General features: G+C 37.5%; 1 protein-coding gene across 13 annotated transcripts in view; it reads right to left on the bottom strand.

Annotated features, from left to right (window-relative positions):
- Positions 1 to 27274, bottom strand: part of PEX5L (peroxisomal biogenesis factor 5 like) — a 261081-nt gene that overhangs the window by 203104 nt on the left and 30703 nt on the right. For 3 of the 13 annotated variants that reach the window (XM_023184824.1, XM_023184828.1, XM_023184825.1), the window contains exon 1: positions 392 to 417. The exons of 5 other annotated variants lie outside the window; for them this stretch is intronic. In XM_023184824.1, the coding sequence (XP_023040592.1) occupies positions 392 to 417 (26 nt within the window). Of the gene's footprint in view, positions 1 to 391; positions 606 to 7099; positions 7122 to 27274 lie in introns of those variants that run through there. 5 more of the 13 variants (XM_031935231.1, XM_031935232.1, XM_023184837.1 and 2 more) reach the window with 4 other exon arrangements.

The following is a 27274-nucleotide window of genomic DNA, read 5'->3' as shown; positions in this document are numbered from 1 at the left end:
TATTCTAAACTTTCTTGACAATCACTGCTAATAGAATGTCAGCACTCACAGAACATCATTCGAAACTGCAATTTCTGCAAATACCAAATTCTGCCTCTCCAATCTCAACTCCTTATCTAATTTAGTAGTAAATTTTCCTGGGAAGAGGATAGTTCAGGGAAGGAAATTATGTCCCCCAACTAATCTAAATAGAAGCTGGCATTTTCCAAGAGTGGGAGGAGGCATTTAGAACTCTAGTTTTGTACTTAAACCTCTAGTCTCCAAACAGCACACAACAGTACACAAAGCCGAAGCCTTACAGTTTGACTCTAGAATGAAGCAATATTTTCTAGTTCACCCCATAACCCTGGGGGGATTAATCCTTTTCTAAGCCATAATGGTATTCACTCACTTACTGCTTATTTCTATCGCGAGCATAATCCTCTTTCAAGCACTCAGCTTCCCACTTTGACTGCTTAGCTCAGCCAGCCCAGGCAGGGATCTTCAGCTCTCCTCCCTCCTCCCAGCCGGGAATCCCTGTCTTCTATCTATGCACTTTTGTCAAGCACAAAAAAGCAAGTCCACAGCTTCTGCGTGGTCTTTCACAGTAGCCAAAGGACTGAACTAGAAGGAAATAGAAAGCTAATCTCTCCACCGTCCAAGTGTGAGGGGGCAGGGCTTCTGTGGGAGGAGAAGCCACAGGGCAGTCACTTCCTGTGCTCCTCCCACCTTCAGTGGCAAGACACTGGAGCTGAGGATTTCCACTGAGGCAGTAACGTTAGGCGCCTGTCCACCTGGCCTTAGCATGCTGCCCATTTATGGCCGACTTTGTGCACTGTTGCTCTAGGTGCAGCCGAGGAGGGAGCATTAGTGCAGTGGAGCTAAAATGGTGAGGACCTAAGGCGGGAAAGGTAAGGAAAGAGGGAAAGGAAATAGTATTTCTTTGCTGACGGTGCCTCACCCCCATAAGAAGCTTTCAGCTCAGGATAACGTGTCCAATCTCTGAAACCCCAAACACAGTATCTCCCATCTTTCCACACCATTCTGAATCCTTTCTGACCTGCAGGAGACGTATCTTTGTTAGTTCTTTGTTAATGCTGATAACTTTTTTGATACTTTGCATTAGATGGGTAACTTTCTTAAGAACATTGAGCCTAACTGGTAAACTTTCCTCTCTACAGACTTCCACCATCTCTCCTTAACCCTACCTCCTGTTTCCTACCCCTTTGTTCTCTCCTCCACAAAGGTAAAACAGAAAGATGAGTTTGTTTACTTTAATTAAATAAACTTGCATTAAACTTGGAACATCTATAGAAAAATATAGGCCAGGTGTGGTGGCTTAAGCCTGTAATCCTAGAACTTTGGGAGGTCGAGGCAGGAGGATCACTTGGGGCCAGAAGTCCAAGACTAGCTTGTGCAACACAGCAAAACCTCGTCTCCATAAAAAATTAGTGGCCAGGCACGGTGGCTCACGCCTGTAATCCCAGCACTTTGGGAGGCTGAGGCAGGTGGATCACGAGGGTCAGGAGATCGAGACCACAGTGAAACCCCATCTCTACTAAAAAAAAAAATACAAAAAATTAGCCAGGCATGGTGGCGGGCGCCTGTAGTCCCAGCTACTCAGGAGGCTGAGGCAGGAGAATGGCGTGAACCCAGGAGGTGAAGCTTGCAGTGAGCCAAGATCACCCCACTGCACTCCAGCCTGGGTGACAGAGGGAGACTCCGTCTCAAAAAAAAAAAAAAAAAAAAAAAAAATTAGGTGGACATGGTGGCGTGTGCCTGTAGACCCAGCTACTCAGGAGACTGAAGGGGAGAATCGCTTGGGTGCAGGTGTTTGAGGCTGAAGTAAGCTATGAATACACTATTGCACTCCAGCCTGGGTGACAGAGTGAGACCCTGTCTCTAAAATAAAGAAAAATTAAAAAAAGAAAAACAATATAATGGCCACAGATGTGGAATGTATCATATAGGAACATTTTGCAAGTAAGTAACACAACCATGAAATCTGACGGGCTAGAGATCTGAAAAATGAAGTAACTCCTGTTCATTGCAGGATATTAATTTCTTAAAAGTAAGAGTTTTAATTGAAAAATACTAGTTGTGTATGGATTGGATTAAAAGGATTCTTCATACTCATTAAGAATGGAATATATAAAGAATATTTTGAAAGGGAAAAGGAACACTCGATTTAGCTAATTGTACAAATTAGCCCTAATTACAATTTTTGCCTAACTACAGATGTCAAAATAAATATAAAGGTTTGCATGTAAATAATTCAAATTTTTAAAAATCAATGCTGCTATGAATGATACATAGTAGACATGAATTTATTAAAGCACATGTCACATACACAATATAAAATATAGCTACAAGAAGAAAAGACCTTCTTACTGTTTTCTTCATGGTTGTCAGGATTCAGTTCCTATCCTCTTTTTTGCCTGTCTTCAGTCTTTTCTCTACCACCTTCCTTCCCACAGCTGCAAAATTGCTCAGATTTTCCCTGTCCTAAAAGGTGATTTCCTCATATCTGCTTTTCCTTGAAGACTTTGATCTAATCTCTCTTTTGAGTGTCAATGAGAAGGAGAAGGGTTGAAAAAGAAGAAAATGTGCTGAAAAGATACTTGCTGAGTTTGTGGTGTCTTTGGAAAGTTCATCCCAGTGGAAAGATCCAGTCACCCATTTGGATGTAGGTGTCTGTATCTGAGAAGAGAGATAAGGGTAGTGCGTAAAGATCACTAGGGATGATTGAAATTGCAGGAGTGGATAAGCTCACCAAAGAAGAAAACACAGAGAAGGAAGAGATGAGGACTAAGGCCAGAGTCCTAGAGAACAGTTGCGTTTAAGTAATGGGCAAAAGGAAAGAACTCAGTAAATGATGAGGAAGAGGAGTGGTCATGGTGCAGGTGGCGAATTGGTAGAACATAGTCAAAGGAAACAGAGTTCGGATAGCGTCAGATGCTGATGAGGGGTTAAATAAGGATATGAACTACAAATTTTCAATGTATTTGGCATTTTGGAAGTCATTAATTACTTCAGGAACAGAAGTGGTGAACATGGAAGCCAGGTTAGAGTAAATTATTGAATACATTGGTGGTGAGGGTAGGAAGATAGTGAGAAAAGACTTATCTTTCTTTAGGAAATCTTTCTTTTCTTTTTTTTTGGAGGGGGTGGTGTGCGGGGAAGGAGTCTCACTCTGTCACCCAGGCTGGAGTGCAGTGGCATGATCTCGGCTCACTGCAACTTCTGCCTCCTGGGTTCAAGCGATTCTCCTGCCTCAGCCTCCCTAGTAGCTGGGATTACAGGCATGTACCACCACACCTGGCTAATGTTTTGTATTTTTAGTAGAGATGGGGTTTTGCCATGTTTGCCAGAATGGTCTCAAACTCCTGACATCAGGTGATCCACCCACCTCAGCCTCCCAAAGTGCTGGGATTACAGGTGTGAACCACCGTAGCCAGCCAGGAAATCTTGAATGGAAATGGAAAGCAGGAATAAGAATGAGAGCTAAAAGATAGAAAATATAGGGAAAGAATACTGGGAAATGTCTGTTTCCTCCTTCCCTTATGTAAAGATATTGATCATGTTTATAATTCAAGAAGAAGGAACTAGGAAAAAAAAAAAAGTGAAAATATAGATACCAGAGAATGAGTGGGGATAATTCATGAAGCAAGAAAGTAACAGCAACTATCCTTTGGAAAGAAACTGGTTCTCTTTTAAAATTTATTAATACAATTGTGTGCTGTATATTTGTAAGAAAAAATATGGAAGGATATATACCAAATACTAAAAGTCTTTTTCTCTTGGAGATGAGGCTGTGCATGATCTATGCTTTTCTCTTTACACTTGGGAGTGCTTTTTGAAATAAGAATGATTTTTTTTTATAATTAAATAAAAGTAAACAAAATGTGATATCTTGAGAGATCCATAAAATTGCCACAGAAAATACTCATTTAAAGACTTCTTTGCAGTAAAAACAATGGGGCCAGGACTTTACCCTTCCTTTATGATGTTCCTGGGAATGAATTTTTAAACGTAGAGATACATGTTGCAGTTTTTGCTTGTGCCCCTTGCGGTAAGCATGGTAAATGGTGAACTGAATGCTTTGTTTATTGCATTTAATATGCTCCTTTCCCTTATAATACTAAGCTTGACTCTCCCTTATAATACTAAGCTTCTCAGTTCTTTGACAATATTTTGGTTCCATGTCCTTTCTTCTTAAAAATATCCACAGTGCCAACACAGCCACAAACGCATTGCTGTGGGAGCCAAAAAGGCAATGAAGAGAGAAAACAGGAAGTGAGGAAACAGGATAAATTTTTCCCAAAAGGCCTGGAAGTAGAGCTTGAGAGTGTTCGCCTTTCAAGGACGCAAGCTCAAATATGACTTTTGAATAAAGAGTAATTGCCTTGCCAATTAAAAGTGCAATTTTCAGATTTTTAATTTTTCTTAGGTATGGGTGAAATCAACTTTCTGAAGGGAAATTATTATTTTTACAGAGAATCATCTACAGAGGGGTTGGTTAAGTCTGGCATTTTTTAAAGAACAATTTTTGTCTTGTCTTTTTAAAAGACACTCATGGGCTTTTTTTCCCCCTCTAACTGTGATCATGTTACGGTTAAAAGAGAGTGGCCACAGAGTACACTTTTTTAGTTTTGGGTCAAGCATGGGCAAACAAAACATATGGCAATCAGACTCAGTCCTGAATGTATGTTGTTGGGTGAGAAAAGGAATATAAGGACAACAAGTATGTTGCAGCATTTTAAACTGTGTTTTGCCATATGCATAAGCCCAGACATTTAGTAAGTTTTTGGATTTTAAGGTTAAATCTAATTGGAAAATAGATATTCCAGTTACTAACTAGTTGGATAATAAGATGGCAGGGAATCACAATACTACAGCCTGGCAGTTCCCTCTTAATGCTGGTTTTTCTACCTTTAGGGTGGCTTTTGGTCTGTACATTAATAGCCTGAAGAGTTTATAAAGCATCTTGAAAATATTTTCTATTTTCCAAGATTTCAAAAAGCAAGAATATTCCAACATAAATATCCACTAAGATTACACAATCTTACATCATTGTCCAGTGACTTTTCTTAAATATACAAATTCAACTTTAGGTATGTACATTTAATATATCTTTTCTATATTTTATCATGAAAGTTTCAAACACACTGCAAAGTTAAAATAATTTTTAGAGAGACCCTGTGTACTCAACTACCTAGATTCTACTAACTTTTATTATACTTGCTTTTCCCCCGAATTTTTCATCCACTTGATATATTTTTAAAGTATATACACTCTTACATTTCTATACATTCTTTCCTTCAAGTTTTATTTTATCTAATTTACTTTTAAAAACTCAGAAAAGCAAGACTATTGTTTCAAAAGGCTTCCAAGATCAGAGCACTAAAGTTTAGGAGTTGTTTTACTGGAAATCTTTGCCTTGATTTGGAAAGCAAATCAGTGAACTACATTCCCATCATTAAGTGTTGTGTAGGTCCTATCACTGGGATCTGGAGGAACGATTTCTGATCAAAGAGTTGGGATTTTCATAGCTCTCAGTCAAAAGCTAGTGATCAAACAACTCAAATTTCTGGGATAAATCCATGGAATGATAGGCAGTTCAAGATGATGTTAATTACCACGTCCTCAATTTTATGTCCTTTGATCATCAATGTCTCCTGCATTTATGAAAAAAGCAAACAACCTCACTATACTCTGGGCTATATAGTACGTATTCACCTCTGGTACCTGCAACAAAAGTGGCAAGTGACTTATCAGAGGGCTTACATTTGCTTTAAGGGACAGTACTTGGCTGGCATATTGAGATCAAGTAGGCAGAAAACAAAAATTCAACTTGAAATTTCAATTATGTCAGATTCAGCAATGTTCCACACTACTTGGAGGACAATAAGTAAATTCATTTTAATCCTCCTTCACCCTCGAAACCAAATTCAAATGGAAAAAAAACAAACAAAGATAATGTTCTTTTAAACAGAAAATTGAGTCCAGTTTTTCTTTCAGCTGGCATGTTCTTGTCTCATTCCCAATACACTTGTCTCTAGAGCTATGAATGTCATCATAGGATGCAGTGACTAATATGTAAAAATTGTTTTCTGTGGGTGAGAGATAATGATGATTGAAAAATTATATATTTTAATCTAATAATCTCTTGGCATTATATAGTCTGGGTGCTATTTCCAAAACAAGATGAAACTAGCAAGCACTCCTTTTAGTGGTTTTAACCCTGTCATTCCCCACACAACAGGACTAGAATGGTTGTTGGTGTAAGATGGTACAGAGTCTGAGAGAACTGACTTATTTTCTTGGATCCCAGTGGCAAGGGAACACTTCTATCCTACAATAATCTCTCCCATCCCCAATAGGAAAAGGGTAAATTGTGTATTCTCTGCAGTCTGAGAAAAATAACAAATAATCTATTTTAAGTGAAAGTCTACTGCTTGATGTTCTGCTTCTGATCCCCGCTGACATTACTTTTTATTTTTGTATGCATTGACCCTATTAGATGGGGATGAAACCTTGTTACAGCAATCTCAAACACAGGTGTACTTATCATCGGCTTTTCCAGCGACTCCTCTTCCTTCTCACTGGCAGCCAGCACACCTGGCATCCCACACCTGCCATTGACTTCCTTTTAACAACTGATCTGGACGTCATGATTTTATGACCTTGCAAACTAAAATGTGATCTCTTTAATAAAGAAAAAAGCAAAAAACCAGCTGCTTCTATAGGCATTCTGTATCCTAACTATATTTTCCCTCAATGTTCATGCCTTCTCTAGACCAGCATATTTTTTTTGGACACTCTGACACATGCTTGAGGAAAATTTGCCTATGAAATTTTGTTTCTGACAGGAATCAACCTAACGTTTGTGCTTCAGCCATAAAATTCATGCAGAAAGTTATTTATTTTTAAGTTACAGGTATGTGACTGAATGACTTATAATCAGCATTTCTATTATGGCTCAAATGACTTTTGAGGGTTATTACTATTATTTTTTAGATTTTATATGGATCTATACACAGTCATGACAGCTTAGAATAAATCTTTCCTGTTCCTGAGAGTGAAAACACTTCCTGGAGGTATAACTCATTCCTCTCACCCCTAGATTCTCTTCCATGGCCTTGATAACTGCAGGCATCCTAAGTTAACATCACAGTTCTTATCATTTCTCGATCAGTTTCCTTATGGCTTCTTTTGCTCATCCTTTTTCTCCAATGGCTTATATATTCACTATAACAACATTACAGATAAGACATGACAATTTCTAGAGGGTAGGCATGCCTGAGGCTCCTATCCATATTCTTCATGAATAAAGAATTCTATACTCTTCTAAGCTACAAGATATGTAGGAACAAGAAAGATCTGGGGCCACAGACAGGTGGTTCATCCACTGGAAATGTGACAATCAGTGAAGAAATTAAAACAGCAGAGTTGGCCGGGAGTGGTGGCTCATACCTGTAATCCCAGCACTTTGGGAGGCCGAGGTGGGCAGATTGCCTGAGGTCAGGAGTTTGAGACCAGCCTGGCCAACATGGTGAAACCCTGTCTCTACTAAAAATACAAAAATTAGCCGGGCATGGTGGTGGGCACCTGTAATCCCAGCTATGCAGGAGACTGAGGCAGGATAATTGCTTGAACCCCAGAGGTGGAGGTTGCAGTGAGCCAAGATCGCACCATTGTACTCTAGCCTCGGCAACAGAGTGAGACTCTTTCTCAAAAAAAAAAAAAAAAAAAAATTAAAACAGCAGAGTCTCAAGGATGCACAGCCACATCCAAATCATATTCACCACTTTATCACAAACACCAACTAATGCCTTGCTTGATATAAAAAATATTACTGCTAATGAGGAGGATGGGGTGGCTGGGACAGATTTGCCCAGGGTTGTGGGAGTTGATACTAGATGAGGCTGGAGAGGAAGGCCAAGTCTTGAAAATCACATGAAGGCATTTGTTCTTTATGTTAAGAGCAACGTAGAGCCATTGCGGGGTTTTAAGCAAGAGAGTGACATTATCAGGTATATGCTGTAAGAAGCCCACTCTGGCTAAAGGGTGAGGAATTGATTGGAGGAAGGAAGGCTGGAGTCAAGGAGAGAAGTTGAGAGCCATTGAAATGGTCAGTGCGTGACAGCCTGGAGCCTGTTTAGACACTGGTTGACAGAGATAGCTGACCACACACCAATTTTATAATGACATGCTTCATTTATCAGTTAGTATATCATGAGATTACTTTTTCAACACCAGCTTCTCTAGGTGATGAAAGCATCTATATTTTTCTGTAGTCAAGAATTAAATTAGCAGAGTATGAGCCTACAACAGACACATCCTAGGCACTTAACTTAGTAATATGAAAAATTATTTTTTAAAAAATTCAATGAAACAATGAGAGAAAGAAAAAAGCCTTTGGCTAACAGGAAAAAATGTTGTGCTTAGTGAAGGATACATATTTTTCCATTCTGTAAGCAGTATCTAAACTATTCTTGTTGTTTCTTGCTATTTGAAAAACAAAAAACAAAAAACAAAGGGAGTCTGTTTAAAAAGATACAATGTGAAATTGTTCAGTGCCTAGAGCATCTAACAGGATTTATTGTGTTTTTTTGGACAGCAACAACGGGAACTGTTTATGCAAATCTAGGAACTAACTGCCTAGGGAATATAAAATATTGAAATATATTTACTTAAATGTATTTGAGGATATCATCAAACCTAATGTGTTTTTAAAAGAATTGAGATGATATATTTAAAGTGTGTTTAAAAAACTAGTTGATTCCCTTGCATTTCACTTGTTTTTAATGTATCAGAGGATAAAACCTTATAATGGGGAAAGATTGGCAAGGTAAGGTAGAATAAGGAACACTTGATCATGTTTATCCTCTTACTCAAATTTTGTAATCCTCTTACTCAGTGTTATCCTCTTACTCAAAATTTGATTCTTGCTTCTTAGTGAGACACTTTTGTTCTTGATGTTTAAAAATAATAACGTGTTACATGTAAAATATTGAGGTATATTCAGTTACATGTAAGCACACCTCAGAGTTACAGAATTAACTTATTTCTACAAGATCACAGTATCCCAGTGAATATAGATGATTACTGACCATCTTCTTCCATCTGCACTTTTAATCTTTGCATCTTTCTTATCTTTCTTTTATAGAAATCAAATCCCAAATCTTAGGTGCTTCAATTAGGGAAGTTGCCACAAAATTTTAGAGAGACAATGGGAAAGATTTCTTGAACAATGCAGACCAGAAAAATTTCAGTGATGAGGAGCATGAAGCTAGTATTAACTTGAGAGCGCTGTAAGGGTTCCTTTGATGACTCTTCTTGCAATCTCTGATTAATATCCCACAGTGAAAAATGTATTGATAATATACTGAGAGACAGAAGAATGACTGACACTTAAGGACTAGAAGTGCATCTTTAGAAGTAGATACAGGGTTTAACAAGAGTCTTTTACAAACTGCATTTTTATAAAATTGTCCTGGGTAGGTGAGTGTGGGGATTTTAAGGAGAGATGAAGCACAATGTAGGAACAGCTACATTGCTGTGGATGGTACCATGTCCCAAATGGCCTTTTTAAATGATCAAAGTATCATTTCTCTTTTTATAAAAAACACTAAAAATCTTAATCATGTATACAAGTGTACCTATCACATTGTAGGATTTAGTAAATTTTTTTGAATAAAAGCATTTGCTTTATAACAAAAAGGAAAATATTTTCACTACTCTTAATCCCCCTTACTGTTTCTTGCTGATGCTATTACAAAAAAGTTGTATAACTACTTTCAATCTATATTTATACATAGATACATGTATGCATGCATATACATATTTATATGTAAATATTCTAATATGTACATATGTATTTAATGACATGAACATGACTATAGTATAAATACTACTTTTTAATAAAAATATATTGTGACTACCTTTTCACATTAATACACATATTCATATCCACCTTACACATCCAAATCTACCTTAAATGAACAATTTTTATTAAGAAAATTCAGGAAATCCTAGAAACCATCAGAATAAAGAATCTACTTAACACTTAAGAGACAATAGCACGTAAGTATTGTCTGCAGAACCCTGATGGTTCTTCAGAAACTTTGAAGGGAACTGTGAAGTGAAAATTATTTTCTTAATAGTACTAAGAAAGTATTTGTCATTTTCATTGTGTTGAAATTTGCATTGGTGGTATAAAAGCAATCTTGTTAGCACCTTGGCATGAATCAAGAGGGTGGCACCAAATGATACTAGCTGGGAAATAAATTAGCCACTTAAAAAAAAACCCACCATTTTTACTTAAAAGTATGACAAGCTACAATTACTCAAACTTGGGACCCTGGCTTTTTTTTTTTTTTTTTCCTGAAAATGAATGAAAACAGTCATTAATTTCAAAGAAAAAATCAATAGTGTTTGTTGCCAAAATTAAATATATGAATGAAAATTAGAGATTTAGAAACTTGAATCAGCCACTGTAAGCGCCCGCTAACACGCCCGGCTAATTTTTTGTATTTTTTAGTAGAGACGGGGTTTCACCGTGTTAGCCAGGATGGTCTCGATCTCCTGACCTTGTGATCCGCCCGTCTCGGCCTCCCAAAGTGCTGGGATTACAGGCTTGAGCCACCGCGCCCGGCCTCAATAGCTTCTCAATAAAGATGTTTCTGATAAGATCAGTAGTGACATTCATGAAGTGTTTTTTGATATCGTACAATGAAGTATGGCAACATTGGAAGATATGAACCAATGAACCAATACCTCAGTGAACCAATATTTTTCAAATGACCAACACTAGAATGTTCCCAAAATCATACATGAGTTAAAGATCCATTCAAAGTGTAAGGGAGACCACTGGATGTTAACATAAAAAATACCAGATTTATTAATATGGCTTCAGATTTCACAGTGCTACTAAACCTCGAGAAATTACATTTCTGAAGTTTTGGTGTAGTATGAAAGAATATCCACAATTATTTAAAAAGGCTTTTAAAATACTATTTCCTTTCTCAACTACATATTTGTGTAAATTTTTTTTATTCTTGTATTTCAATGGGAAAAGCTACTGCAAAAGATTAAATGCAGAAGCAGATATGATAGTCTAATTTTCTTCTATTAAGCTCTTTTATTAAAGAGATTTGCGAAAATATAAAACAATGTCATACATCTCAATGAAATTTTTTTTTTTGGAAATGAAGTTTTTAAAAAAATTGTGTGTGTGTGTATGTACATGTAATGAGTTTGTTACTGCTATTTTTCAATGATTGTATAAGTAAATAGTTAAAACTTTTCTTAATTTTTTTATAATCCAGTAAGCACTAACAGATATAATCCACATAAACAAGAGATTTTGGGGTATTCAATCATTTTCAGAAGGATATAGAGGCATGAAGACAAATGTTTGAACAACTGCTATTCTAGAAATAATGTAAACTTTTTCTGAGTTGGTAGAACAATTTGCATTTGGAAAATTAATTTTTTTCCTTTCTCTAATAATTATAAAGTCAATTTGTCTTTTTTAGATTCTCATGGAAAATTCCATAATAGACTATGCTAAAAATTATCTCATTAGCCTTATGAAAAATAGCTATGTTGCTTAGTATATATCTGAATTAATATTAATGATAATAGCTTACAAATACTTATATTTGAGTTATATCCCTTAATTTTCACAGGCGATTCCAGGAAGGTAGGTTGTTTTTCTCCCCATTTATACTGAGGAAATGAATTTTAAGAGAGGAAAAGTGCTTTGTCTATAAAGTGCTTGAGCACAAAATCAAATGCAGGTCTGCTAACCTTGTGTTCCTGTGCTCTTTTTTCTTATCTTTGGATGGAAAAAATAGCTTTCTGGTTATTATCAATGTAGACTATGCACTCCTGCTCTTGTACAATTAAAGCAAGGGCTGAGTATTGAGACACCTTTTGGGTTTGGGCACAGCTCCTGACTTCTTTTCTCCTAGCCCATTTCCTCTTATAAGGATTACAGGAAATAATATATTCCAAGGCCTCTAGAATAGTGCCTAATATATAATAATGTCTGTTATTATTATTTTTCATGATTAGCATAACAACATAACTCAGTACTTGGCCAGGGTAGCTTTGGCTTCATCCAATTCAAGCATGAAAGGTCATCTCAGTCACTAAGACAGAAATAGAAGAATGGCATAGGCAAAAGCTTCAGAACAATTCCAGGTCTGAACAATAACCAAAATGCAGCCTTTTCCAGGCTGGAAGCCAAAGCTCATTCTATATATGCTGTTGATCTACACCTCAGCTCTGTGTTCAAATGTAGAGGTGACCAGATAGGTCAAAAGGTCACTCTTCTGCTTGCCAGGACTGGTTCAAACCAGCTTTGAGTAGCTGCTGGATATCACCACCTTTAATCACTTCTTCCCTGTCCTGATCTGAGGCTGCTGCAGCCATATAAAAACCCTTGAGAATCCAGGCAAAGCCAGCCCACCTTAGCTTAAAACCCCCTTTTCCCCTTATTTTCCTAGTTTGGGTCCCGTTGGCTTCACACCTGAAGCCTCTCTCTGCCCAGTACCTTCAGAATAATATGCCATTTGAATGGTCCAGATGGATCTTGATTAATACCTCTCTGGGGGCCTTTCTGCTTCCCCTCAGTCCCATTTTGGTTGCACATGAGGAAACTGCTTCTGACCCAGGCTTCCAGTCCACTCTTGTGGAGGCAGCACTAGGGCTAAGGAGGTTCACAGAGTGAAAGCAGTGAGTTAGGCTTCCTGGTGGCCCATGCAGAGCCCTTCAACTGCTTAGCATTAAGGGGCTGTGCTGGTAAGATTTGGCTGGATGTGGATGTTTTTGCAGGACGTAGTTGGCTAGCGGAGGAATATTAATGGTATTGATCTGGCTCTCTTTGCACATTGATCCCAACATAGTGTATGTACATATTGATACCTAATAAGATAATAATGATAATAATAACTAACTTTGATAGGAGCAATCTCGTGTGATTTTTTAAAAAAAATATATACAACTTTATGTTTATGCAATAATAATAAAAGGAGAATGATTCACTAAACATTGTGGTTTGTTATAGTAAATTTACCTTGGGGAGGATGTTTTGCTATGTGCTAGAATGAAAAATTTGCATATTTTATCACATTTAACTCTCAGAATAATTTCCTGAGTTTGTTTGTATTTTCCTTGGTTTCCAAATGAGGAAATGGAAAGTCCTAAACATTTAGTAATTTTTTTTCAGGATCCTATCAAAGGTCACACAATCTATACATGGCAGAGCAAAATTAGAACTTAAGATTTTCTGACACTAAAGGTTAGATTCTTTTCAGTTCGGTCTCCTGCCCCCAGCATATTTCCATTTCATTGAAAGTTCAGATAACATAATGCAAAAATACGTATTTGATTAAATAAAAAGAAAAAATATCAAAAGGTCAACAGCTCTTTATTACTTTTTTAGACAAACTTTCAACTCAAGAACTTGAGACATATAATGGAATAAGTAAGAGTTCAGTCTCGGAGGTCATGTTGCTTAGTTCAAAGCCAGTTCCAATGTGTACTAGTTGTATGGTTTTGAGCAAATTGTTTACCTCTCTGTGCCTAAGTTTCTTCATTTGGGAATAATTACAAAACCCAGCTCCTTGAGTTGTTAAGAAAAAAAAATAATTAATATATGTAAACTGCTTAGAACAGTGCTTGACATATTTAATAGCACTCATTAAATATTATTAGCTGATATATTTTCCTCCCTCCCTCCCTTCATTTCCCTCCCTCCCTCCCTTCCTCCCTCCCTTCCTCCTTCCTTCCTCCTTTCCTTCCTTCTTCCTTCCTCCTTCCTTCCTCCTTCCTTCCTCCTCCCTTCCTCCTTCCTTCCTCCTTTCCTTCCTTCCTCCTTCCTTCCTCCTTTCCTTCCTTCTTCCTTCCTTCCTCCCTTCCTCCTTCCCTCCCACCGTCTCTCCCTCTCCCCATTTAGCAGGTTGAATTAACAATGTGTAAACACTAAACAATCTTTCTAGCAAGTTAGAAAAACTCACCAAAGATGGCTCAGAAAATCAATATTGAAGTTTTGGAGGTGCTGGGATTTAAAAATAGAACCTGGTGAGAAGCAATCTTGCTGTGTCAACTCTTAGAATTCTTTATTGAGAAAACCCAGAAGAGCTTTATTTTAAGCAGACTCTGAATGGCTTAGCTGCAGTTCATGGATACATCAGAACATTCCCTTGATGGTTCACTTTCTTGTGAACTTAAAATCAAGCAACATGAAGAGTTCTAGTTCTGGCCTGACCAATCCTCCTACCCCCAACCTTACAAAAAGCCAACTGAACCAAACTCAGGTGCTGCTTAGTAACTGGAGCAGAACCCCAGCAGTGAACCTTCACTGCCAACCCTTTTGAAGTCCACCTCTTTGTTGAATCTTCTTTTAACACAGACTGGATTTTTTATAGTATGTTTCAGGGATGATGCAAAATATTAAGGATACAGAAAAAGAATGACTGCAGATGGTGGATTTGGAAAGTGGGTAGAGAAGAACTTTGGTCTGTGTCAAATCTGGGTTCTAGCCTTGTTTTGATCACTTTTTTCTGATAGGGCTTGCCATTTCAACTCTTTTGAGCTCAGTTTTCCCCATATTCAAAGGCTTGTACCTTTGAGGTACCTGAAGACCAGACGATCTTTCATTGTTAATCCTATGATTTCATTTTTTAGCTATTGAGAAGTCAGTTCATTAGTAATTTTGTAGTGATTAAGAAAGAGAGCTGGGCATGGTGGCTCATGCCTGTAATCCCAGCACTTTAGGAGACTGAGACGGGTGGATCACCTGAGGTCAGGAGTTTGTGACCAGCCTGGCCAACATGATAAAACCCCATCTCTACTAAAAATACAAAAAAATTAGCTCGGCATGGTCATAGGTGCCTGTAAGCCCAGTTACTCGGGAGGCTGAGGCAGGAGAATAGCTTGAACCCTGGGAGGTGGAGGTTGCAGCAAACCAAGATCACGCCACTGCACTCCAGCCTGGGCGACACAGTGAAACTTCGCCTCAAATACATAAATAAATAAATAAATAAATAAATTCATAAAATTGAAAAAAAAAAAAAAAAGAAAGAGGTCCATTGTTATTTAAAGCAAGAAACTAACCCTGATAAAAATATACCATTAACTCAAATACTCAGGAGGATTTAGTGTCTTCTACCAGCTGTTATGTACACTTTCCCCACATCTGTTAAACTTAATATTTCATAACAACCAACTGAAATGGCAGCAAGAAACCCAAGTCTCCATTCTAATGTAACAAATAAAAGTAGTTGAAATTGGATGTGTAAATATGTTTCTCAAGAAGGAACTTGCTGGTGCTCAGTTGTCTGTAAGTGTGTATTTAAACACCTGCTTTAGAAAAACTAAGCAGACAACAAGATGCAGAATTCACTGAAGGTACATTTGTGGAGATACTAATGTAGTTAGGAGCTAAATCATAGGTAACAACCCTGAAAGAAGGTAGCAGCACAAAGAATGGAATTGCCAGGTTTTGGCAAGTTGGGGATCATAAAGAAATAAACTTGGATATATAGTCAAGTGATAGTTTTGGAGATTATTTTCTGAAAAATCAGTAAAATGCCATTATCAAGATAAAATTTCAAAATGCAAGTATACATATTGTCTCACAAAGAATGGGGGATGGACTTGGAATGCTGATTCTAGCGTTGGTCTTGGAATTGACTGACGTCATTAGCAATACCTTGCATAGGCCTTCAAGGAAACAGAAATCAGTGGAAGGGATAATTCTGAGGCCATGGAACAGAGCTAAGTTGTCTGGTTCTACCCACAATAGGCAGACAGCGACCAAGGTCTGGCATCTTATATGTATTCTTCAGCATATCTAGTAAAATTTAGATGCTTCGTAGAATTAGGACATATCACCACGATCTAGGAGAGCATGATAATACTTTAAAATGAGACTGTCTCTACTAATCATTGACTGTTTTGAACAGAGTTCCTATATTTAGGTATAACTTTTTCAGAAATGCTCACCATGCTTAGTTTATATATTCAACCTTCTACTTAAAAATGTCTCATGACATATTTAATAGATAGGGGATTTCCTCTTTTATTTTTAGTAGAAAAATAAAAACAGAAATGTCAGATAACTAGTATATGAAATTTGGCCATTTATAAATTATATTCCTACCATACTAGCTATGCTATGAGATGCCTAAAAGTATTATTTTCCTTAATGACATACTTGACATATTTATATCTAGCATTTGTAATGATATAAAGCAATATTTATTTCCCATAAACTTTGCCTTATGCACTTAGATTATCAAAATGATTGATTGAGAATAGTGGCTTATCCAGTCAACTTTGACACAATTATTCCATGAATATTGTTTACCAAAAGAATAGTCACCTAAAAGAATTACATTAAAAATCAAGTTTGGCTGTTTCCACAGCATATATCAATTCAAATGTAAAATGTGATTTGTGTATCAATGTAGAGGTGCACTGAAGTTAAGAATATGTTATTTTATACCATAAAATCACATTTAGGTTTTGCCACTTTCTGATAAACTCCTTACCACATATTCCCCAACATTCACATGGAGGGCACTTATTAAATTATAGCATTAAATGTTGCATAGTTGAACTGAAATTACATGTAGGTACAGATGATAGTGCTTACTTGATAAAAGTCAGTACATCTTTATTTCGATGTTGCCATGGCCAGTCAGTACCATTGGATCTTGTGCCAGTTACGTAATAAATTTGAACCTTCATTTCCTCATATGTAAGATGAATGGATCAGATGAGATTATTTCTAGGGTCTTTCAGCCCCACTATTCTATGCATCTATGCTTATAAAAACATGTTTCTTTGGTCACATTTAGAAATTTCACATCAGTACTTTAATCATTTGCACTAGAGAAAAGAGCTTGGCCCATGTCTTTCTTATATATTTCCCCCATATTTTAAAGTAACACTAAATTCTTTTTTTTTTTTGAGACAGAGTCTCGCTCTGTCGCCCAGGCTGGAGTGCAGTGGCCGGATCTCAGCTCACTGCAAGCTCTGCCTCCCGGGTTTAGGCCATTCTCCTGCCTCAGCCTCCCGAGTAGCTGGGACTACAGGAGCCCGCCATCTCGCCCGGCTAGTTTTTTGTATTTCTTTTTTGTAGAGACGGGGTTTCACCGGGTTAGCCACGATGGTCTCGATCTCCTGACCTCGTGATCTGCCCGTCTCGGCCTCCCAAAGTGCTGGGATTACAGGCTTGAGCCACGGTGCCGGGCCTAAAGTAACACTAAATTCTTTGCATTCGTTTCCATTTCTCATCATGGTATGCCATTCTGATATCTTTTTTTTTTCTTTCCATGATAGGGTCTTGCTCTGTTGCCCAGGCTAGAGTGCAGTGACATGATCAAGGTTCACTGTAGCCTCAACCTCCCAGGTTTACGTGATCCTTCTGCCTCAGCCTCCCAACTAGCTGAGACTACAATTGCATGGCACCACACTAAGCTATTTTATTAAAAAAATATTTTGTAGAGATAAGGTCTCTCTATGTTTCCCAGGCTGGTCTTGAACTCCTGGAGTCAGGTGATCTTCCCACCTCGGCCTCCCAAAGTGCTGGAGTTGCAGACGTGAACCACCGCCCCCAGCCCATTCTGATATCTTTACTGTTGGTTGTTAGAACCAATAATTTCTTGAGTGCTTACCTTGTCTCAGGAACATTGCTCAGCATTTTACTTACATTGTTTTGTTTAATTTTCACAGACTCCTGAGATAAGTACTCTTATTACTCTTATTTTATTGATGAGGAAACTGAAATGTAAATGTGCTGGGTATATTTCCATTAGCTCACTTGGCTAGTTAGCTTTGAAGCTATAATTAAAACCTGTTTATATAATTCCTATCCCTATGTACAAACAACCCTTTAATACTCCCAGTGGATACAGGATGTGCAGCCCATTATCCCTGAAAAATCTGGGGACATGCCAAACACTTAGGAACCACCACACTCCTTGCATTCTACATGTATTCCTGAGTGTAGCCGAAAATTCTGGAGACTCCTGGCAGCCTGCTTCCTCACCTCCACTGAGATAGCACCAAACCGACTTACTGTCTTTAATCTGACTTGGAGCTCTTGGATGCTTCCCCATTTGACCTCTGGTATCTATTGATTGTATAGCACTGGGGCAGGCCACAAATCATTTCAACTATGTGCTTATTGCATCCTGGATGCACTGTCACTCCAGCTCATCAGGTTTTACAAAAAAAGTCACAAGGCCAAGGTGACTATATCCACTGCAGACTCATGCTGTTTTATAATAGCTGGATCCTCACAGCTGCTGGGCAATTTCTTATCATCACCGCTACAAAGACTGACCCCTTTTGCCAACCAGAGCTCTTTCTTTTTCAGGATGACCTGGCTGCTTTCCTGAGATGCCCAAGGTCTCAGCATCCTTTTTTTCTCCTTTACTCGTCTTTGGGTCTTTACCCTCTGGTTCTTTCTTTTTGTCTATTTTTTAGGAGAAACCATTGTCTGGTAGGATGAAGCTCTTTACCTGTGGTCCAGATCTCATTGCCCTCACATTGATTTTGCCACTTTGCTTCACCAGCTCTTCATTCACCTGCATCTTCCATCTCTGACTCTCCCTCAGTTCTTTCCCTCCGTGTGCAAACAGGCATAGCTCTTCTTCTGTCGAAATAATTTCTAAGACTATACCATCCATTCTCTTTCTCCCTGTCTCTTTTTTCTCTTTAGAAGACATGATGTTTCTTTTCTGTCAACTTTTCAAGAAGATAAATCATAGGTAGACATAACAAAGTATACTTTCTTAGCTTTAGTTCTTTATTTGATACAAAAAAATCAAATCTAGGCTCATTCCTAGTTCCTAGATATTTAATTCCCATGGCGCTTATTTACAAAAGTAGCATATTAGACATTTGTTTTTGTTCTTAAAACATAGAAGGAGATAAAACTGATGTTATTTCCTGAGCCCTACTTATGTGCGAGGGTCTGTGAGTCACAGGCATGAATCAGACCCCAGAGAACAAATAGCCTAATCATCAAAATGAAGACAGAGTGGAGACATAGAAAGCAGATACACCCTGTTGTGACACCATATGCAGTATATTCTTCCCAGCCTCATAGAAGTGTCCAAATTGTTAGATTGTTTAAGATTTAGTCATGCCAGGTACATTATTTGATTTTGAAAGCCAAAAGGAATCTTAAGAATATTTAGTCCTACTTTCATTCCCCCATGTTACAGATGAGAGAAAAAAGGAGGCTCAAGAAAGGTTGAATGATTTACTTTATGTCACACAACTTATTAATGACAGAGTTGGTGCTAATCTAAACTACAGTGCTCTTTTTATTTTATCAGGACTAAAAAATCTCTCCAAAGCTTCATTTTAGTGGTTAGCATAATTATGATGCATGGTGGGTGCTCACAAATGTTTGTAAAGCAGATGAAAAAAATCAATCACTGTGTGTTTTTTAAACAGATTTTATGCCAGAGCTGGAGTAGGTAAAACAGAGATGCAGTGGAAATGTAACAAATGGCTCCCACTCAGAAAAAAGTACTGTGTGTAACATGTAAGTCCTCAATAATTATTTGTGGAATAAGTAAAATTTCCAGAAATGGAGCAATTAAAGAACAAGTATTAAACTATGTGGAGCAGTGCACATGAATTTCAAGATGGTTAAGAAGCCTGTGAGATAAAATCATAATACAAGGAGACTTCAGAGGGAATTCATAAGACTTTATGAAGAAGACTTCATACACACACATACCTGGTTCTTTGTACGTATGTGTGTGTCTATGTATGAATGCGTGTATGTACATATATATGTATTCTTCCTTGCAGAATGCACAATCTGTAACCTAGATTTTAGGTGATGAAAAATAAGATTTAGTTAAAAGATTGTATAATCACATTTACTGGGTGTGGATAACACTTAAAAAAATAACTTTCCCTGTTATTACAAGAGTAACATGTTCACTATAGAAAAGATAGATAAGAAAAAGAAAGAAAGAAAGAAAAATTAATATAAGCACCAGCAACAGCTCACTGTTCACATTTTGGTGTACGCTCTTCCAGAGTTTATATAATTATTTGTTTCTTTAATTTCCATTTCTCTGATTACTAGTCAATTTGAGCATGTAATTCATAAGTTTTTCATCAATTTGCCCAAGTTCTTCGGCAAAATGCCTACTCTCATTTTTGCCTGTTTTCCTATTGAGTTTTTGATAGATATAGAAATGATTTTCTTAAAAAGGGATCATAGTGTATATAACTGTCCCTTGGTATCCATGGAAAATTGGTTCCAGGACTCCCCATAGATATCAAAATCTGAGGAGGCCCAAGTACCTATACAAAATGCTGTAGTATTTGCATATAACATATGCACAACCTCCCATATACTTTATTTTTTTTTTATTTTATTTTTATTTTTTGAGATGGAGTCTCACTGTATCACCCAGGCTGGAGTGCAGTGGCACGATCTCAGCTCACTGCAGCCTCTGTCTCCCATGTTCAAGTGATTCTCCTGCCTCAGGCTCCCAAGTAGCTGGGTTTACAGGCACACACTACCACACCCAGCTAATTTTTTTGTATTTTTAGTAGAGATGGGGTTTCACGATGTTGACCAGGCTAGTCTGTAACTCCTGAGCTCAAGTGATTTGTCCGCCTCGACCTCCCAAAGTGCTGGGATTACAGGCATAAGCCACTGCACCCGGCTCTCTCGTATACTTTAAATTATCTCTAGATTACTTATATCTAATAATAGTTATTATTCCCTAAATAATACAGAAAGACAGGAAAATAAGTCTGTACACGTTCAATGCACACACACTTTTTTTTCAAATATTTTCAACTTGCAGTTACTTAAGTCTACAGATGCAGAACCTGTGAATACCAAGGGCTGACTATATATATATCATTTTATGACTGCTTTTAAAATTTAGTATATTATAAACCTTCTTCCTCTAAATATGTGTACTTCCACAATGTCACTTTCAATGTCTGTGTAGTGTTACATAGTTTATCTCTAATGGTGGACATTCAGGTTTTTAGATCAGTTTGCTGTTGTCCAGCTTGCCAACTGCCACACAAGCAAAGCTATCACAAGCTGAGCCATTCCAGACCAGTAGAATCACCTAGCCATCCCAAAGATAAATGGGAAATAACAAATATTTGAGGTTTGAGATGCTACAGTTTTGGAAGGTTTGTTACACGTTAAAAGTTAATGAATGTGAATTCTGACCTTCAGATTAACCTTTGCCAGCTTCTAGTGTATGATGTCTTCTGGTGTGCGAATCCACTCACTCATATCTTCCTTCTAGTGAAGTGCTCCAAATATTTTTCCATGGCCTCTTTGTTACCCCTCCATTTTTATCCATCTCTTCCTCCTGGGCTGTCTTTTATCCCTCAACCCCTCAGAAACACCCCTTATCCCAGAGAAAAGTATTTAAGGCACACTTGACACCCCTGGATAGGGCTAGAGGGACTGGGCAAGTGAAGGGAGTCATCATCCACGGGCTGGAAAAACCATGTACGTAAAGGTGATGGTTAATACTGAGTGTCAACTTGACTGGATAGAAGGATGCAAAGTATTGATCCTGGGTGTGTCTGTGAGGGTGTTGCCAAATGAGATTAACATATGAGTCAGTGGGCTGGGACAGGCAGACCCACTCTTTATCTGGGTGGGCATCATCTAATCAGCTGCCAGCGTGGCTAGAATATAAGCAGGCAGAAAAATGTGAAAAGACCATACTGGCTTAGCCCCTAGCCTACGTCTTTCTCCTGTGCTGGATGCTTCCTGTCCTCAAACATCGGACTCTAAGTTCTTCTGTTTTGGGACTCGGACTGGCTCTCCTTGCTCCTCAGCTTCCAGATGTCCTATCGTGAAATCTTTTGATTGTGTGAGTTAATACTTAATAAACTCCCCTTTATATATAACTACATATCTTGCCAGGCAAGATAATGTTGATTCTCCTCAGGAGCCATATATATGTAGTTATATATATAGTGTGTGTGTGTGTGTGTGTGTGTGTGTGTATAATTCTCTCCCTCTAGGGAACCCTGACAGATACAGATTTTGGTAACAGGAGTGGTTCTAGAGGAACAGAATATTAAGGATGGAGTTGGTTTTCGGGTTTCTGGAGTTGGCTGCTTAATATGATTAGACCCCAAAATGCCAAGGACTCTACTTCTAATAATATGGAGAACACTGATAGTCCTTAGTGTGAACTGTTTAGAGAGTTATGCAAAATAAATGCATTTGACACTCCTGATTCACTGCTTGTGAGAGGCAAGGAGTTTAGTGACTCCATACATAATACCTCTGACCATTTGTGGAGCACCAAGGAGCCTGATGAAGCTGGTTGGTTGCTCCTTAATTCAGCAGACAAAGTGATGAAAGAAACTGATGAACTCAGGGATTCTAACTCCCAGCTTCAGAAGCAAATAAGACTCATATCTGCTAAGATTGCCCCAACTGAGAGTCTTATCTCCTGTAGAGAAAGAGTTGAAATTGTGAAAAAACAGACACAAGCTCTTATCAAGCAGGTGGCTGACCTGCAACGAAAGGTGAATGCAGAGCCTTGCCAGGTGTCTACTGTTAAAGTGAGGGCATTGATTGGAAAAGAATGGGATCCCGCAACTTGGAATGGGGACATGTGGGAGGAACAGGATGAAGCTGGGGACACTGAGTGTGTAAACTCTGATGAACCTTTTTTGCCATAAGAAACAGCTTCCCCATCCCCAGTAAAGTGGCAACATCTCCTTTCAGACCCTCGCTGCCATCAGCCTTTCCACCTTTGTCTGAGGAGATAAACCTTGTGCTGCCTGAGGGAAGAGTGATGCTCTCTGTTGAGGTAGTTACCAGGCAAGATAATGTTGATTCTCCTCAGGAGCCACCACCAACACCCCCGTTAGTTTCTAGACCTATAACAAGACTAACGTCCCAGCAGGGCCATAGAGGTGAGGTTGAGAGTATGACCCATGAGGAGGTGTGCTACACTCGAAAATAACTTCTTGAGTTTTCTAATTTATGTATACAGAAATCTGGAGAACAGGCATAGGAATGGATATTAAGGGTGTGGGATAATGGGGGAAGGAACATAGAGTTGAATCAGGCTAAATTTATTGATTTGGGCCCACTAAGTAGGCACTTATTGCATATTTTATGCATATGTTTTATACATATATGCAACTTGACATAAATGCTTTACTGGGGTAATATCATATATTCTTTTTTTATAGTTTAGTCTTTTCTTTTTTGCTTACCTACCCTTCCTGCTTCCCAGTACATTTACATCATCAAATACATACTTAGCCATCCATGAATAATCAACAAGATGTTTATTTTATCTATATTATCCATAGTCATAGCCAAACACACATATTTGTAGGTAAATATATTTTACCATATACATATAGACATTAGCTGGGGTTGTCATTAGTTTACAAGTAGTATGATATTGCACTTACTTCTTTGTACCTTGTTTTTCATCTCTCAACTATACCTCATGAACAACCACCTGAATCCATCTTCATAGCTCTATTTCATTTTTTTTAATGCCTGCATGTTATCCTAGGTATGAATGTACCATGAACTTTTCAACTTTTTAAAAAATACGAGCATTCCTTTGGTTTCCTTTTTCTCCTAATTCTGAACAACGCTGCATTAGTATCTTCATGCATATTTCCTTAAGTTCTGGTTGCTTTAATGCCATGTGATAGATTCCTAAGGATGAGATTGCTGATTAGAAGAGTGGATTTTGTATTTAAAAATTGTTTTCCGATGTTGCCAGTTTACAAGCTTGCTGAATGCCACACCAGTCTTTCTTAGTTATGCCTTTTCTCCTATTCTTGACAGAGATAGGTAATATTACCTTAAAAATATTTTTAAGTCTGATGAGTGTAAAGTGATACCTTTCCTTGCATTTCCGTAACTACCAGTTGGATCATCTTGTTATATGTTTGTTGATCATTTGAAGGTTCTCTCCTAGAAAATTCCCATTTGTATATTATCCCCAGTTGTAAATTGTGTTTTGGGTCTATTTACAGGCAATTTGTGAGAACTTTTGTATAGTATATCCATTTACCCTTTGTCAAATGTGTTGTAAATATTTGTCCAAACTGGTATTTTTCTATCAATATAATCCTTATGGGGGGCATATTCTTAATTTTTCCACCAAGAAATATATTTTCTTCAGTTTTAACTATAGCTAGAAATTCAGCTGCCCTAGAATTGTGTGAAGACTACCTAACAAATAGTATTTTACAAGAGAAGAGAAGACTGAGATAATGGCAAATATAATAAACTTCTTCCTTAAAGTTAGGAAGTATAGTAAATAATCTTGCTTAATCAGGAAACAATTGCAATAATACAAATTGTCCCATAAAGATCTAAATTATCTTACATTTTCATAGCTTGTTAAATTTGGAGGGTACCTTATCTTCACATAAATTCTCATTTCACAGGGTAGGAAATGATTATAAATGAGACCAAGGAGTTTCTTTTTTCAAACAGAGAAAAGAATGATAAAAATCGAATTCATTCTGTGTTATTAATGGAGATGTAAACTGACACAAATCAGGTGAGGATTTAGAGCCTGACTTCAAATACCCTATTGAGATTTTTCTAAAGAAAGCCAGAAGTCTTAGCAGCTCTCTAAACAAGGTGATTCAGAAAACTTAGTCTCTAAAGGGAGCTTAGCTCATTCTATCCTATCATGTGAAACATGGAAAACATCTGGGATTTAATCCATTATTAGAACAATCTGTATTATGCCCCATGCTTATGTGTTACTGAATGAGGAGTATATTACGTTTTGTAAAAGACTGTCTAATTTATGTGGGCTCAGACTGGACACTAAAAAAAAAAAGAAAAAAAGAACCTGCCATATATTTTAATACCAAATTGCAGAGAGCCAATATACATTTATTTGACCACATTTGTATTAATTATATTGTAATTTTTAAAAATAAAATGCCACAAACATATGTAAACTGGAAAATGATATATATAGGTCTTTCTTATTTCAACAATTTAATATAAAATAAAAATGGTTTAATCTTACATATCTAAATGCTTCAGAATCCTCAGATCTTTGATTCAAGCTCAAGTATGATACAACTATTTTTCAATTTGGAAAATATTTTTATTATTTTATATGAAAGTATCATGAATTTAATCTAAATTTTTCAATAAGAACAAAAGGCAACTAAATAATAATATCATAATGCTCCTTAAAAGGCTACTTTTGGCTTCCATTGGCTACTAAAGTGATATTAAAGAATAAATAAATTTCTTAATATCCAGTAGAAATCTGTTGGACAAATAAGTGAAAGGAATTTACACAAAAGTGATTTGAACTTACAAATGAGCCAGGTGAAGAAATGCTCTAGCAGCTTCTACTGACCACTGCTTTTATCCCAATCAATATCTTCATTGACTGTTTATACAGGACATCTTACATTTGTCCCTCCCCCAAGAGGTCTGACAATTTCAGTTATGAAGAGAGAGTGATATTTGGAATAGCCTTTTCAATTTGGAAGCAATGTTATTTGAATAGTAAGAGTTTAGAAAGGTCATCCTACAAATTTATTTTTTGCCCTTGAACTGACTAAAAAAAACCCTGGCTGGGAAATTAAATCCTGATTATCTTACCAGTAGATTTCTATGGTCCTCAAACTTAATGTTTAGAGACCACTGATGCTAGCTACTTCGATGGTCAAATTTAGTAAGACACATCAGATTATATTTTCACAGTTTCATATTCAAAATAGGGAAGCCAAATTTGTTCTTAGTTATTAATTAAGAATATTTATTTTATGGTAAGCATTTGGTAAAGTTTGGAAACAAGATGGAAAGGAGACTCAAACTGCAGATAAATCTTTTTGGTCAAGCTAATGGAAACTATATGTGTTTCACAAAGTACTGAAAAAATGTCCAAACAACTGGGCATACTACTATGAATGAAATGGTTCCAGTTCTATAGTGGGACCCAAACCCATACCAAACAAAATGAAATGGAAACTTGGTATTGAACTATCTAATTTATTGTTTTTGTTTGTTTGTTTTGCCGAGGTTCAAAGTCTTGCTATATAAATCAGAGCTACCTGGATTTATGTTAAAAAACGACATATCTGGGCTCCACCCAAGATATATTGAAGTTAAACCTCTCCGAGGGTCCCAGGGAGCTGCACTTCCAAAAGCAGCCCCACTGGACTATTTATGCAGTCAAATTCGAACATCATTAACTTACACCAAGCAGAATATCTAGTTGCCTTCTCAACTGTTTAATCTGAATCATGCTATAAGAATTTGAGTAAAAGAAATGTGAAATGCATACTAGAATTAGTTAAAAAATTGAGCATGTCATATTGATCTTAGGTAAAATTTTGCGTAATATTTTTGTAAATGTGGTGTCTAGAATACATTAAAGTAACTTCACAAAATATGTCAGAGTTTTTTTTTGTTTGTTTTGTTTTGTTTTGAGACGGAGTCTTGCTCTGTCGCCCAGGCTGGAGTGCAGTGGCCGGATCTCAGCTCACTGCAAGCTCCGCCTCCCGGGTTTACGCCATTCTCCTGCCTCAACCTCCCAAGTAGCTGGGACTACAGACGCCCGCCACCTCGCCCGGCTAGTTTTTTGTATTTTTTAGTAGAGACGGGGTTTCACCGTGTTAGCCAGGATGGTCTCGATCTCCTGACCTCGTGATCCGCCCGTCTCGGCCTCCCAAAGTGCTGGGATTACAGGGTTGAGCCACCGCGCCCAGCCAGAGGTTTTAAATATATTTAAAAATTGAAAACTTAGCTCATGAACACTTTCTATTATTGTGTTAATGTTTAAGCATAAGAGAGTAACATTTTTTCTTATAACATATAGCAGGAACATGTAATCTTTCTGATTGAAAGAGAAATAATGTATTAAAAACAGCATACAGAATGGTAAAATTATAATGAATTACTCTGCATCAAATTACTACTTCTGAAAATAGCTAAGTGTAAATGGATTTATTAGCTAGGTTTTTAAAAAGTTTTCATTATTATTATTTTTTTTTCATTTTTAGAGACAGGGTTTTCCTGTCACCCAGGCTGAAGTACAGTGGTACAATCATACCTTACTGTAGCCTCAAAATCCTGTGCTCAAGGGATCCTCCCACCTCAGCCTCCTGAGTAGCTATGACTACAATAACATGTCAACACACCTGGCTAATTAAAAAATTATTTTTGTAGACCAGGCACAGTGGCTCATGCCTGTAATCCCAGCACTTTGGGAGGCCGAGGTGGGCAGACGAC

This window comes from Piliocolobus tephrosceles, chromosome 2 (genome assembly GCF_002776525.5).
Source record: "Piliocolobus tephrosceles isolate RC106 chromosome 2, ASM277652v3, whole genome shotgun sequence".
Lineage (NCBI taxonomy): Eukaryota > Metazoa > Chordata > Mammalia > Primates > Cercopithecidae > Piliocolobus > Piliocolobus tephrosceles.
The sequence above is the reverse complement of the archived record's forward strand: the minus strand, read 5'-3'. Positions and strand labels throughout refer to the sequence as shown.